General features: G+C 38.9%; 1 protein-coding gene across 4 annotated transcripts in view; it reads right to left on the bottom strand.

Annotated features, from left to right (window-relative positions):
• LOC108259252 (uncharacterized) overlaps positions 1 to 11,414 on the bottom strand; it is a 201,073-nt gene extending 189,659 nt beyond the window's left edge. Inside the window, exons 1-2 of one of the 4 annotated variants that reach the window (XM_047151729.2) lie at positions 8,841 to 11,414; positions 8,361 to 8,711 (exon numbers count right to left, since the gene is read on the bottom strand). In XM_047151729.2, coding sequence (XP_047007685.2) covers positions 8,361 to 8,711; positions 8,841 to 8,865 — 376 coding nt within the window. In that variant the 5' untranslated portion in view covers positions 8,866 to 11,414. Of the gene's footprint in view, positions 1 to 5,116; positions 5,459 to 5,597; positions 5,759 to 8,360; positions 8,802 to 8,840 lie in introns of those variants that run through there. The other 3 variants (XM_053676759.1, XM_053676757.1, XM_053676761.1) reach the window with 3 other exon arrangements.
• Between the last annotated feature and the right edge of the window lie 5,140 nt (positions 11,415 to 16,554).

Genomic DNA, 16,554 nt, shown 5'->3' with positions numbered 1-16,554 from the left:
GTTGGCTAGTCAAATGATGACTTAACAAGCTAATTTAGACATCAAAATGAGCAACATACAGGGCAAAAAACCTGTAATCTCAGTAAGAGTTTCAGTTGTGTGTTGGAAAACGTGTATAGGACACTAAGCAGAACACTATTTATGAAAATAATGTGTGGAATTAACTTTTGGTTTGTTTTCCATTCATTAACACGGAAATGAAGGGGGTTCAAAATTGTACTGCAGCCAGCCACTACAGGGCCTCGGAGACATTTTGGCTTCACTTTAAACCCCTGCTGTCCACCTGTAAATTGTTTGAAAGAAACACATAACAAGAACACATACATTTTGATTTATTTACAGAAAGCCTTTATTTATCACATGTACATTACAATACAGTGAAACTCTTTTCTTCGTTTATCAATGCTTGTTAGGAAGCAGGGGTTGGAGTGCAGGGTCAGCCATCTTACAGCACCCGTGCAGGGTTAAGGGCCTTGTGTACGGGCTCAACAGTGAAGCCTGGTGCTGCTTCAGGACTTGAATCCCTGACCTTCTGATAAGTGACCCAAAACCTTCACCACAGATCCACTACTACCCATAAAAGCTAATGTACATGCTAATTTTCCACATTGTTGCACATTCCATAAAACAATTAGCAGTTATACTGCTTTAATTTGAAGCTTGATGCTTGATCATTAATCTGACTGGCCCGTAACGTTGAAAATTAATTGTTTCCTCTCTTCTTCTCTCTGTGCCCCATATTTGATTGGAAGACTGCGGCATTTAATGCATCTAGCTCATTGTTAACATTTTATACCATTCCTGATCGAGCTACATGTTGAATCACCTGCATTTATTGTTGTTACTGGACCATAATATCTGATACCGATGCATAGGGGTGGGGTGATATACAAAAAATGGCATGTCAGGAAATTTCGGCAGTGTGTGACGTTAAAACAAATATTGATGTGATTTTATTTGGTAATATTAAAAATATACAGGAAATTTAAAAGAAAATAGGTAAAAAAATGTATATATCTATATATAATATCTGACATGCTGTGAGTGATGGTGATAGAAAGACAAAACTATAGCGGCGATATTTTATGAAAAATGTGCAATGAGTTTAATGATCTCGCCAGTTTACCTTCAACTCCCCATCCCCTGGTACCTTCAACTGAAACTGGTTTTCCTCCGTCCATCATGTGAATGAACTTTAGCCAAAATAAAATATTTTACCAACAAATGTGAAACTGGAGACTGGCTTCACTTATTAAGTTCACTTATTACTAGAGATGCATCGATACCAGATTTTTAAAGGCCGAGTACGAGTACCGATTCTTTTGCTGTATTACTCACCGATACCAGTATTTTTAGATACACAGCAGTACAGTGACACAGGTGATTTGAAGACAGCTTTGCAGTCTGCTGTTCTTTGATTTGTGGTGTTCATCTTGATGAACCTCCAAACTACAGAGATTTTTTGCTCTGCTGAACAGTGAAGTTCTGTTTGTGTATATTGATGACAGAAGTCCCATTGTGTCCTGAAACACACCACTGAATATCTGTCTGTAGCTACATTTGACTCATAGCTCCTTTTTAATGCCATAAAGTTATTTTAAATAATCATGTGACTTGTGCTAGATGATGAAAAGCGAGCATGATAACTTTAACCAGAATTAGTAGCTTCTCAACACTCCTCTTGTTACTGGACTAATCAGCGTTACAAAAAGAACATTCAGGCTAAAGATACTTTAAAATTGATCGTTTTACACTTTATTTCATTGTATTTCATATAATATCAATTAAAATGAAATTTCATTTATGTCATTTTAATGTCACACTTGTAAACTAACCCTAGAATTGAAACTGAAACACTCTCGGTGCATTATGGGAATATCTCGGCCAGCGAAGCGACATATAACAAAAAGTCTTGCTAGAACAAATTGTACACTTTTCTTCTGCTTTTTTAATGTTTCTTAAATGGCCGACGTTCTTGTAAGAACACCGACCAGACATTTTTTCAGCATTTGAAACCTGACTCACATCAGTCCAGTGAGTCACTTCAGTGATTCGATTCTTTCGAATCATCTCTTTAAGTGACTCGAACAATGCAAGTGTTGATTCGTATCTTGAACAGCATCTAGAAAACCACTTTATCTTATAAAGATTGGGCTTTAAAAAGAAAAAAGCTCTGTGTTTGCTTGTGAATCGATTCATCTTATTTCACAAATGAATCATTTGTGAATCATCCATCACAAATCAGTAGCTGAAGAAATGTGGCTCCTTCATGGATATGATGAATTATCCATAAAAAATAAAGTCTGTGTGTTTGGGTTCAAACCTGCAGCTGTGTGAGGTCACTCGTCTGCATGGGATCACTCAGGGTGACAGGATCGGGGCTGCAGAAGATCGTATGTTCTGTTGAGGTTAGTCGTCCTGACGCATCCATTCGTACGGCACCTCATCATACTGAAAGAATAACGTGATGTGACAGGATTAATAAACACAACTTTAACATGTTAACTCATATGTTCATGATGCAACACCACAGTGCTGGAAAAAAACAACAACCTAAATCTAGTGCGTTAATGTGTGAAACTGAAGTATGATAGATACTACAAGCCATGTTTTTAAACTCAGAGTTATAAAAAAAATTATTAAATACAGGTGTGAAACAATTATTGGCACCCCATGAATTCATATGAGAAAAATATATTTGAAGTATATTCCCACTTATATTTTTTTAAAAAAATGAATACACCTAGGTGACTAGGAACAGAAAATTGTTCAACCATGACTTCCTGTTTCACAAGGGTATAAATATGAGGTAACACATAGGCCAAATTCCATTCGTCATTCATAAGAACAGGTAAGACCAAGGAATATAGCTGTGATGTGCGGCAAAAGGTTGTTGAGCTTCACATACTGGGAAGTTGTTTGGAAGGGTTTCAAGAAAAAAGCCTCTAGTCTCACCCCAAAACAAACTCGAGCGTCTTCAGTTTGCCAGACTGTACTGGAACTTCAAATGGGATCGGGTTCTATGGTCAGATGAAACCAAAATAGAGCTTTTTGGAATAAACACCAGAGGTGGTTTTGGTGCACACAGAGAGGTAGCCATATGGAAAAGTACCTCATGCCCACGGTTAAATATGGAAGTGGATCTTTATTGTTTTGGGGCTGTTTTTCTGCTAGACAACCTGGACATTTTGTTAGGATACATGGCATCATGGACTCTATCAAATATCAACAGACAGTAAATGAAAACCTGACTGTCTCTGCCAGAAAACTTCAAATGGGCCGTGGTTGGATCTTCCAGCAGGACAATGATCCAAAACATCATCAAAATCAACACAAAAATGTTTTCCTGACCACAAAATCAAGGTCCTGCCATGACCATCCCAGTCCCCTGACCTGAAACCCAGAGAAAACCTGTGGGGTGAACTGAAGAGGAGAGTCCACCACCGTGGACCTCGAAATGTGAAGGATCTGGAGAGATTCTGTATGGGGGAACGGTCTCAGATCCCTCGCCATGTATTCTCCAACCTCATCAGACTCAGAGCTGTTATCTTTGCAAAGGAATGTAGCACAAGGCGTTGACTTAAAGGCTGCCAATAATAGTTGCACACCTATATTGAACAAAGATATTTTTTGATAAACCTGTGTTTTGTTTGCAATTGTTTGACATCCACAAGAGCAAAATCTATTAAAGTATCAAGCTGTAAAAAACATTTTAAATATGAAGTCACATTTGGACAAGAAAAATATTTTAAAAAATCAGCTTATCAAAGGAACGTTGTTGTCCTGACGCAGCTGTAAACCAGGGTCTGGACGTTGCCTTCGAGGTTTTGGAGTTCTTTTGCAGCGACAAACTTTAAAACCTAAAATGTCACAGTTCATTCAGAATGAATCCAAAAACATTTTTTTACATGACTTTATTATCTAAGATTCCTGAATCACAGGTTCTGAAACCTTTTACATTCAGGGAACCCTTAAACTGTGAAACAGATTTCACGGACCCATCAGGACACTTATGAAAGTGTCTTAAGCTCATCGATTAAACGTGTACAGCAATATTTTGATCATTTTTGAAGTCAAATTCCTAAACAGAACATATTAGGCCCCAGTTATTTTATTATTTATAAGCCGACTTGCATTTGAGTGATTGTGATTTGGATCGAAGTCAAACAGGATAATAATAAATATTACTATGATAATGGTGGTCTGTGATTTTCAGGACTGTAACAAGTTAAAAAGAAAGAAAAAAAAGTCACAGACCCCACTTTGAGAACCGCTCACTGCTCTAAATCAATTACAAAAAACAAGTAAAAAATAGTAGTAAATTGATAATAAAGTCCTGTATGTTCAATATACAATTTTATCTTCAGTAGTTGATGCAGATGTTCCACCATTTAAGATTTTTGACCCATTGCTACGGAGAAACATGAAAACTACACTTCATGTTAAAAACTAAATGGAGGAATGGCTAATTAATATGCAGCATCATACCAGATATTGTTTTCTTATCTCGATAAAAAAATATAGCCATAACATTGATAAACACACGCTCGGGTTTGTGTTGGAAAATCTCTGATCTTCTTGATAGCAAAGTTGGCACCTCTTGTGATGGTATTAGTTTCAATGAACAAGGAAGAACGTTTAAATGACATTGTATATTCAGCTTAAGTGTATTCAAAGGGTGTCCTATATACTAAAAAATGATAAGATGTTATAGTTAGCTATTAGTGATAATCAGATACAGTATGTCAACAAGTTAAGCCTTTAAACAACAACAACAACAACAATGTTTGTATATTCAGTTTCTAATTAAGGAGTATTCTGGAGTAGATTTACACTCACCCATGACGACAACAACGCAAGACAGTTTATTATTCCGAGGATGATGAAGAGAGTTTGCCAGAGTCTGTTCTCTTCAAATTTATCTGCTGTCTGATTCGTCCGCTGCTAAACCTCACACATCTGATTCTCTGGAAAGAGACAGATTTTTTTTGCAATGTGTTATGTCAGGTATAGAAGTGAAGGAAAATACGTAACAACAATTTTAGTGTTTTCTAAATCACAGAATACAGGCTGAAATCTAAAATTTCTCACAGAAATCGTCTCTCAGTAAACTCACCAGCTGAATGATTCCGGATGTAAAGTCTGATTCCACTGCTGGTGTTGTAAGGTGAACCAGTTTGAGTACAATAATACACTCCTAATTCATTAGTACTGATATTGTGTATAAATAAACTGCTGTTATATTGCACTGAGAATCTCTTTCTACTCATGTTTCTGTATTCTGCGCTCGTGGATCTGCTTGATAAAGAGCGTAATATAAACACCGGAGGTTCTGATGGCTTCATCAGGAAACAGAACACATCTTTTACAGACACCTCACACTTTAGAGTCACATTTTGTCCCAAATCTACCGACTTCTCTGTGAAACCTTCTGCAGCTCCACAGAACACAAGTAGATCTAGTCATGACAAAACACACACACATACACCACAAGGGTTTAGAATAACCTACATGTCATTCCTGCAGAAACTAAACTCAAAAGACAACATTTTAGGTACAGAATCCATGTTGAATCAGAAACATATGAATTTACTCACAGAAATGAAGTTTTATTATCCTCATGCTGAATTCTGAACACCGGACACAAGCGTTAAACACTCTGAGGCTGCGCTACTTCAGTCAGGAAACACTTCAGTTGAGCTTCAGACGCTAGGCTATACGGAAGTAGGAGCTAATCTTGCTCAGAACACAATGTGTGTGTGTGTGTGTGTGTGTGTGTGTGTGTGTGTGTGTGTGTGTGTGTTTGTTTGTGTTTACTCATCTCTCTTGTTTTCTTTCACAACCACACCATTAAAGTAAATTTTCACAGAAAAGATCATTCAAGACCATTAGCACTGCCATTTTATTTGTAATTGATTTTATTGACACGTTTACTCAGGAATCACAGAAAACATTCAGTTCAGGAAGTAAATTTGTAAAGTGAGTAAAGTGAAGAGTCAAAATGTTCCTCTGAATGAAAAATTATAAGTGTACGTAGAAGAAAGACAACAAGAAAATTTTTGTGGAACGCAAATAAACAGCAAGGATGTGACTTTTTTTTAATGAATGCTGTAGAAATTGACAAGCCTGTAGTTTAATGACAGCCTCGGTTCGATCCTGAGCTTGGGTCATGTACAATTATCACAATTTACACTGGTTTTGAAGGCATCGACGTTTGAGTTTTTAAGAGCTCGTGGTTGAATCGTAGTAAATTTTGACAGTGTGATAGTATGATCAATTTACATTCAAATGTAAGTAAATACTAAATAATTTACATAAATATATTTGAAACACAACATCTGTTTAAATACTAGCCTAATTTTTTCATTAAACCATTGAAAAAAAAAAGTAAAGGTCTGAAATTTTGCAGAGAAAATGAGAGGAAAGAGAAGCTCCCCTAGTGGTGACCAGGTTTTATGACATGAAGTGAAAATTCGATTAGAAAAAAAAAACAAAAACAAAAACAAAAAATCAACAATAAAAAAAAACTTTTATATAAATGATAAAAAATAATGAAGTAACTAAAAACAACAACCCACAAGTGATTACTAAATAAATGTCATATTTGTGTGAAAATTTGTTTGTTCAAAGACCTAAAACATAGTCTAAGATTATTATTATTTTTTTTAAATTCTGTTCAAATGTTTTAGATGAAATGTTTAAGATATGCTAGGACTGCATTAAAAATGTCTAATACAAATTTAACACTTAAGAAATTGTATTCACGGAACTGGGAAAGTTACCACAAATGCCCAGCAGGGGGCAGTAAATATCATTAGGGATTGACCACTTTTTTCAAAGACCTAGTGGGGCCAATGTATATTTGGTTCCCCTATAAAAAAAAAAAAAAAGAAATTAAATAAAGGTATTGGCACTGATTTGTGTTGGTTTGGTTTGGGATTTTATGCTGTGGTATTGAAATGTAAGTCTGTGGCTGAGTGGAATGGGGATAGAGGTGAAAAAACTGCTGTGGTATAAGAGGATTAAAACACTTGGGGATGTGCTGATATAGGAAAATAATCAATAACATTAACTGCACTTCATGACACCACCCTGTCACTGATTGTGATTATAAACTCCTGAGAGAATTTTACTGCAGAAGGTCACAGTCTGAGAATGAGAAGCGGGAGATGGAGATGTACACCTTAGACGTGTGTGAGACGTGTTAGTGTGTAGACTGTAACCGCAATCGTGTAGCACAGCTTATGGAGGAAAAAAAAACAGTGACCAATATGTGTGTGTGTGTGTATGTGTGTGTGTGTGTGTGTGTGTATGTGTGTGTGTGTGTGTGTGTGTGTGTGTGTGTGTGTGTTACACCACAGGGTGAAATGGAATAAATTCCACCACAGTGTAGCTGCTTTCATTATGCGCTTTTGGTAACCAACTCTGTAAAAGAGCAAAAAAGTCATGAGGACTGTGTGTAGATTTATCTCTTAAATACATTTAAAGTGTTTTTTTAAACTTAAGAACAGAATTTACACATAACATACTACACAGTAACACATAACACACTGTGGAAGCGGCAGTCTGCTCGATCGCCAGTTTGTGAATGAAGGGCGGAGCCTGAAATGTGAATGGTAAGGGATGTACACCTGTGGGGAAATCTACTAATGAATATTCTGTGTTGCAGTGAGTGAAGTTGAGGATAAAAATTAGAGAGACAACAAACACAGAGCCCTGAATTACAATGCTGAAAAGAGGAAGAAAAATTGTGAATTAAGCCCTTTTTGAGTTATTTCAAGCCGGCCTCTCACTTCCTCATTCTCAACCCAGTATAAGTTTCAGACACACTGTACACATTACCGTTGTGTATTAACAGAGTGTTAAGTGTGTATTTGTATCCAGTGAACTTACCTGTGATCCACTGACTTCTTGAAGCTCCACATCACAGTTTGGAGATTTGTTTTTTCCACAGCAGGTAACGATCGAGACTAAAACATCACAATGCAGTCTGAATCAACCGAGCTGACTCCAACAATGATTGTGGGATTTGTATCATACTACTATAAAAATAAATAGTAAATAATAATTACAAAATGCAGGAAAGTTTATTCTGAAAATATTACAGAAGAAGTGATTAAACCGGTGCTGCATTCAGTCACATTTATCACATTTATTATGCATTTATTACTCACCTGTGACTGCGACGACCAAAACACCGTTCATCACTCCTGATATGATGAAGAGATTTCTCCACAGTCTGATCTCTATATCTTCATCAGCGGTCTGATTCTGAGGCACTAAATAAAGCACACAGTGAAATTATAATGAAGTATTGATTTATCTCAGACATTTACTGTGAATATAATAAATAAACTCACCAGCTGAATGATTCCGGATGTAAAGTCTGATTCCACTGCTGATGTCGGGAGGTGAACCAGTTTGAGTTTGAATACAATAATACACTCCTAATTCATTAGTACTGATATTGTGTATAAATAAACTGCTGTTATATTGCACTGAGAATTTCTTGCTGAAGGTCGTGTTACTGTATTCTGGCACCATGATTCTACTTGAGTAAGAGCGTAATATAAACACTGGAAGTTCTGACGGCTTCATCAGGAACCAGAACACATTTCTTACAGACACCTGACACTTTAGAGTCACATTTTGTCCCAAATCTACAGACTTCTCTGTGAAACTTTCTGCAGCTCCACAGCACACAAGTAGATCTAGGAAAGAGGAAAGAAATACTTCATTGTGGTGATTCTCTGTTCATTAAGAAGTAATACACAAATGTATCAATCAGGAAAGTACTCATTAAATACGATCAGTGATGTAGCTAAAGGAAATAAACTTACAGAAGTGAATGTGGAGGATCTTCATGATGAAACTTGATCTCTGTTCACAAGGTGTAAATAGTCAGTGAGGAAGCTTCAGACTTGAAGTTTAGAGCTACAGGACTGAGGGGGGAAGTGACAGTTCAACTCGCTCTGAATGTAAGGGTTTTTTTTTTAATCTCTTTGTGATGAAAACTTCAGCAATCATCTCATATGTGTAGAAAATCATCTCAAATCCCCGGATGATTTCTCATCTCTCCAGTGATAAACAATTATAACTCTATTCAGTTTAGTTTCCCTGGTATAGGGGATTGGTTAGGGTTGGGGTGTCGAACCCATTTTAGGTAACGGCTCACATTACACTTAGTATAATGTCAAGTGGACTGGGGGGAAAAATCAGTTTAGTGATCAATAAAACATCACCAACTCCTCTTACATGTGTTTATTTATCTGAGAGATACATTCTGAATCCACAAACTGAACTGAATACAGACTTTATGTGTAATGAATCTAGAATATATGAAAAGTTCCATTTTTTGAATTAAATTTTGGGAAAAAAAATGTACTTTTCCCATGATATTTAATTTTTTTTTTAGATGCACCTGTACTTTTAGTAGTCGTGAAGCCTTACAGTTTGTAAGCAATATAGTATATTCTGAGCCATGATTTCTTAGACAGCCCATTTATTTATGACTCCTTTGGTCTTGTCTCGGTTTTTGCCTTTTGCATAGCCCTTCTGACATCTTCAAAAGGAGGTTCACAACCGGCCCATTCCTTTATCACCCTGACACCAAGGTGCAGTTTGTGGTTGAGGCTGATGCCATGAAAAAAGTGGTAAAAACAATGATTGCAATTTTCAAACAGTGTCACAATGTAATATCAAGCCCAGACATTCCCCTTCCAGACCACCAGATGGCACCCTCCCCTGAATTTTAAACATCTTCAAGTGGGTGCATACCTCAACTCCCTTCACCCTGGCATTTCAGGGGCAAAGTGGTTACTAGAAAACAAATTTTGTAGGTGGAGAATGTTAAGGGATCCATCCATCCAAACAACCCAGTTCAACAAAACAATCTTCAACCGTAAGCCTTCCAGATCTGCTCCTTTACCCAAGAAAAAAACAAGTGCTTGATTAAACAATTATTTTTCTCAGCCTAGACTTAAACACTGAGACTATGTCTAAGTGCTGAACACTAATAGGAAGGCTGTTCCATAACTGTGGATCTTTGTAAAAAGAGGCTCTGCCCCTTGCTGTAGCCTTCACTATTCAAGGTACCAACAAAAAGCGTGCACCTTTTGATTGAAGTAGGTATGGCACATCATAAAAGACCAGAAGTTTGCTCAACCATATTCCTCTCACCAGGTACCCGAGGCTGGATCACCACCCCCTTTGGAGATCGAGGGCACACTCCTATACACTGTTGGGATGCTCCTCGACTCCAAGCAGTGTGGTAACATTCTGTAATATCCAGCCCAGGTATTTCCCTTCTAGACTGCCAGAGGGCGCACTTCCCAGATTCAAGATTTCTATTCAACACGGTAGCAAAATTAACTAGGTATAAACCACTACAGAAAGAGGCACACAAGCATTACATAGCAGCAAAGATTTCATGAAATTTTTCATTGACAAAGTTGAAAATATTACATGAGAAATTCAGGCTATTATATTAAAACCAGACAGTATTATAACTAACATTGTAGATTATAATATAGCAATATCTGATCAACATTTAGAATGTTTTACTCCCCTTAGAGAGTACTAGCTTCATTAATCTCTTCAGCGAAATCATCAACTTGCATACTAGATCCTTTACCTACATGTTTCTTTATACAGATTTGTCCTGGAGTAATTGAACCCCTTCTAAATATAATCAATTCTTCCCTTAGCACTGACTATGTACCAAAATCATTTAAATTAGCAGTTATTAAACCCCTGATTAAAAAAACTTGTCCTTGACCCCTGTCAACTGTCCAGCAATAGACCTATATCAAATCTCCCCTTTTTCTCCAAGATATTAGAAAAGCTTGTAGCACAGCAGCTATGCTCGTACTTGCATAGGAACAACATTCATGAACTGTATCGGTCAGGATTTAGACCTCATCATAGCACAGAGACAGCGTTAGTTAAAATAGTAATCACATTATGATGACCTAACTCTGGAATGGAGATCTCATCTACTCCAATTCCAGATTGCTGGGACTACGGCTGCTTCTAAGGCAAAACGGACTTCAGATAAAACCATAATTAACTTTTTTACACTATCTGTTGTTACCCAGATGAGGATGGGTTCCCTTCTGAGTCTGGTTCCTCTCAAGGTTTCTTCCTCTTAACATCTTAGGGAGTTTTTCCTTGCCACCGTCATCACCATCTTGTTCAATTGGGATAAATTCAAACATTTAAAATCTGTATACCATGTTTATACAGTATCTCACAAAAGCGAGTACACCCCTCACATTTTTGTAAATATTTGATTATATCTTTTCATTGTTACTGTACGTTTCTGCAAAGCTACTTTGAGACAATGTCCATTAAAAAAAAGTGTTATACAAATAAAATTGAATTGAATTGAATAGTTTGTTTACTAGCAGTAAATAGAAACGTCTGGTCAGACCCACAGCGAGCAGTTCACATCACACACACACACACACACACACATACACACACACGTGCACTCACGTCTCACGTGTCTTTTTTCTTCATCTTCTATAAACGTTAACGTGTAAAACCCACACCAAAGCTGACCTCATTTCTGTTTTATATTAAGAAAACACTTGAGTGCACACGGAGACGTGTTCACTGCATGGCGTGTTAATTACAGTTGTGATACCAACATGTGGTCAGTGCAGTAACATGAGAACCTGCTTTGTGTTTTCACATCTGTTATGAAACGCATGTTCGCTTTTGGCCTGGACGTCCGTCACACTAATATGTTTGTAGGTAAAGCTGTAACATTAATTTGATTATTGTATTTAGCTCCGCCAAGTATTTAGACCTGTTTAGTAAACCTCAAGAGCTTTGTAATGAAACAAAGCTTTACCACAACCCTGATAAATGTTGGTGATTTATTTGAATATGCCATCGTGTTCAACATTGTGCTGTGGCTCACGATCGTGTTGGCTCTCACCGTCATCGTAATCTCGTACAACCTGTGGAACATGGACCCGGGCTATCTAAAGCAGGGGTGTCCAATCTTATCCATAAAGGGCCGGTGTGGGTGTAGGTTTTCATTCCAACCAAACAGGAACCACACCTGATTCCACCTGTTTAATCAGTTGATTGGCTCTTGGCTTTCAATATACTCAGGTGTGGCTTCTGCTTGGTTGGAATGAAAACCTACACCCACACCGGCACTTTCAGGATAACATTGGACACGCCTGATCTACAGGATGACCAAACAAAAGATCCACATGGACTAAACGTCCATTCTGTCCTGTTCCTGATCGAGCTACATGTTGAATCTGAATTTACTGTTATTACTGGACCATAATGTCTGATACTGATGAGTTTTATTTGGTAATATTAACAATAGACAGGAAAGTTCAAAGACAATAGGTTAAAAAAAATGGATAGAAATGTATAGATTTTTATCTGACATGCAGTGAGTCATGGTGACAGAAACACAAAACAATAGCAGCGATATTTTATGAAAAATGTGCAGTGATTTTGACGATCTTGCTAGTTTAACTTCAACTCTCCGTCCCCTGGTACATTTAACTGAAACTTGTTTTCCTCTGTCCATCATGTGATTGAACTTTAGCCAAAATAAAACTGTTTCACCAACAAATATGAAACAGGAGACTGACTCAGAGCAAAGTTCACTTATTACCCAATAAAGTGTTCTATAACGGTCACATGCGCTATTTACTGTGAAAAAGGAACCTTGGGTTTTGAAGACAATGTGACTGTAGCGCCAAACCCACATCACTGTTTTACACAGCACTGTTGTTGAAATCAAGCACAGATGTCAAAACTTTCCAATCAGTCATCACTTATAAGGATCTGACATTTGTCTATTTAAAAAAACTGAGAATTCTCAGAAACTGCTTTCATTCTACCTTAATGAATCCAGAGCAGTGGGGTGATCTGAAGTGGTACAATGCAGGATGCTCGATTGTTTTTGATTTTTCAAATTTTATTTGAGTGATTACCTTGCTGTATTGGCATTGCAAAAGCACCAGTTTGTATTTTATTTTATTCTGCTTGATCTAACTGAGTAAACCATTTTTTTTTGTGTGTGTGTGTCATGGCACAAACCAAATTTTGCTTATACAGCTGTTGTCATGAGTCGTGGTCGAGCCAGAAGCAAGTGCAGATAATGACTTTATTTGAAGCAACGTACCGAGAGACTAAGACAACTTGACTAAACACTGTGGCATGAAACAAACACTGAGACATAAACAACATGAATCTACGACTACTTGGCCGAATACTGTGGCAAAACTAACCATAAACAAACGCGATCAAGAAACATGGAACACAGGGGTCTAAGACAACGAAAGACAAGCTAATGGTGCAGACAAGGACTATATATACACACACACACACACACACACACACACACACACACACACACACACACACACACACACACGAGTGCTCATTACCCAAAACATGAATCAGGTGCAGGTGGTCATGTGACAACTAGAGCAGTGCAGTGGCTGATGGGAAGTGGAGTCCAGAGTTTCCCGATACGTGACAGAACCCTCCCCCAAGGGCGCTACTCCCGGAGCGCCCAAAATTATACGTCCTCCCTCTGGTGGTCCTGGCCCCCTGGAGAAAATGTCCCCCGCAAACCCAGGAGGCCGGGCGGCTTCTACAATGGCACAGGGAGGCTGAGATATTTCCTCGGCAGAGCATGAAAGCGGAGCGACGTCCACAGCTGAACTGGAAGGCAGAGCGAAGTCCCCTGTAAGGACAGGGGGAGGAGCGTGGGTCTCCTCGAAGCAGAAGAGGGGAACGCTATCGGCCTTGGAGCAGGAAGGCTGAGCGACGTCCACAGCTGAACAGGGAGGCTGGGCAACGTCCACAACTGAACAGGGAGACGGAGGCTCTGAGGTCACTAGGTGAACCTTGGGCATGGGCGGAGCTTGGCTGGCCGTGTCGGTGGACTGGAGCGTGGGCGGAGCTTGGCTGGCCGTGTCGGCGGACGGGGGCGTGGGCGGAGCTTGGCTGGGCGTGAGCGGAACTTGGCTGGGCGTGAGCGGCATTTGGTCATTTGGGTCAGTAGGCCTGAACGTGAACTCAGGGACGCGAGGCTTGGCTTGGACCTTCCTGACTGGAGGCTGAACCTGGAGCTCAGGGACTGGAGGCTGGACCTGGAGCTCAGGGACTGGAGGCTGGACCTGGAGCTCAGGGACTGGAGGCTGGGCCTGGAGCTCAGGGACTGGAGGCTGGACCTGGAGCTCAGGGACTGGAGGCTGGACCTGGAGCTCAGGGACTGGAGACTTGACTTGGACATCAAAGCCTGGTGCTGGTGCCTCCCCACTGACCCTTTGCTGGAGCTCGGCAGGTGAACCCACCTCGTGGGGCTCAGGTTCGAGCTCTGAGGTCACCCTGTCGGTCCCGGGCTGGGTCTCTGTCCCGAACACAAATAACTAACAAAACTAACCATAAACAAACGCGATCAAGAAACATGGAACACAGGGGTCTAAGACAACGAAAGACAAGCTATTGGTGCAGACAAGGACTATATATACACACACGAGTGCTCATTACCCAAAATATGAATCAGGTGCAGGTGGTCATGTGACAACTAGAGCAGTGCAGTGGCTGATGGGAAGTGGAGTCCAGAGTTTCCCGATACGTGACAGCTGTTTACCGAAACCTCAATATCTCGGTCTCAGGATGGACCTAGCTCCTTGGAACAAAAACAAATCTCTAGAGCACATTACAAGGTACATGTACATTTTGGATTGGCACCCTGTCCAGGGTGTACCGTGCCTTGTGCCCGATGCTCCCTGGGATAGGCTCCAGGTTCCCCATGACCCTAAAAAGGAGTAAGCAGTAGAAGATGGATGGATGGATGGATGTACATTTTGGACATTCATGTTCCTTAGACTTACAACTTAAGCCCAAATTTAATGCTTGAGATTGCTCACTGTTCCACTTCTAGGGACAATTTATAATGGGAAGGGTTAGAGTCTCAGTCTTAATTTTTTAGGAGGTACCTAGATATAAGTATAGTATAGTGTGCATGCAGAACATTTCAGGTTTGAGACTTCTCTCTTTTTTTTATTATGGGGACGAGAAAGGGAATTTTTTTTAAATTTCCCCCCATTTCAGGTTGAATATCTCTGGAGGGGGACTAGATACAAACCTGAATTTTTCCCAGAAATACGTCCTCTATAGTAGCATTCTGCTGTAAACGTTGCAAGTTTGAGATTGGAGGTAAACTCTGCAGGACAGTAGGACCAAATTTGAATTACCAGCTTGATCTATCATGTTGGTACAGGTGTACAGTTTTTATGTGTGAATAGATTTGATCCAAATATTGAAGTACGGCGTTCTACAAATAAATCGTGCCATAAACAGAGCTGTGGCATTGTTTCTCCTGTGATAAAAGCAGAGCTGTAGTCACTTACTGCTTTTAGCACAGGAGACACAACACCATAGCTCTGTTTATCTATAAAAAAAATTAAGACTGAGACTCACGCCCTTCCCATTATTAACATAAACGCATTACATTTTGACTTAGGTTCCAAGTCTAAGGAACACAAATGTGCAAAATGTACATTGTGCTCTAGAGATCAGTTTCTGTTCCAAGGAGCTAGGACCATCCTGGGCAGTGATACTGAGGTATCTGCAAAATAGCTGTATAATCAAAATTTGTTGCATAAATGGTCAGGCAACCAACATAGCAATTACTGAACCACTTGAGATGGAATGACCCAGTGTGTTCTTACTGACTCGAAGCTGGGTAAAACTAGTGTCACAGCTCAGACACACATTTTGTGTCATTTTGGACATGTGGGTGAAACACGTGACTGATGTTTTTCATGAGGATCAGAAAGTTGTGGGTCCAAAGGTCTACTTTCTGGGTCATAATGTGTTCACAATGAAGATGATATAACTTAATACTAACTTAATAATAATAATAAGTTAAAATAAAATTTAAAAAAAAACATTCATTAAAAATAAACAAGAAATGACAGGAAATTGATCAGATTTTTTGATGCACTTGAGCCACAAATAACCTGTAGCAAAGCTCTTCCTGCCACTTCCTCTAAGGCCATCATGTCATAATCTTACCCAGTGCTAGAGGTGCAAAACCACAGACAAGAAGAAAAAAGAAAAAACAGTAGCTGAACAACGTTAAGCACGTTGCACAGCTTGAATGTGGGATTTGTTTTTTACTTTGAGCAGCTGTGACAACACCCATATCACAGACTTTCGGTGCTTGAGAGAAAAGTATAACGGTTATAGTATGTGGTATTTATGTATATTTTGTCCCATTAAAAAAAACACACACATTTTGCTTAGAACATTTGGCATATACAGTATTTAATCTACATACTACACTTGGTTCAAATGACATTCTTAAGCTCCATAATCTCACTTTTAAACAAATGATCTTATAAAATAGTAATATATAGTAGTTTGCTGCAATTCTGCCTTAATCAGCCTTTGGGAGGTGGTGGAGGTGGTTTAATAACTTTAAACAGTATTAGTAGCTTATCAAAACTCCTCTTGTTAATGTACAAATCAGCATAAGAAAGAGAACATTCGGGATAAAGA

This window comes from Ictalurus punctatus, chromosome 27 (assembly GCF_001660625.3).
Source record: "Ictalurus punctatus breed USDA103 chromosome 27, Coco_2.0, whole genome shotgun sequence".
Classification (NCBI taxonomy): Eukaryota; Metazoa; Chordata; class Actinopteri; order Siluriformes; family Ictaluridae; genus Ictalurus; species Ictalurus punctatus.
Note: the sequence above shows the minus strand (reverse complement) of the source record. Positions and strands in the feature narration are given on the sequence as shown.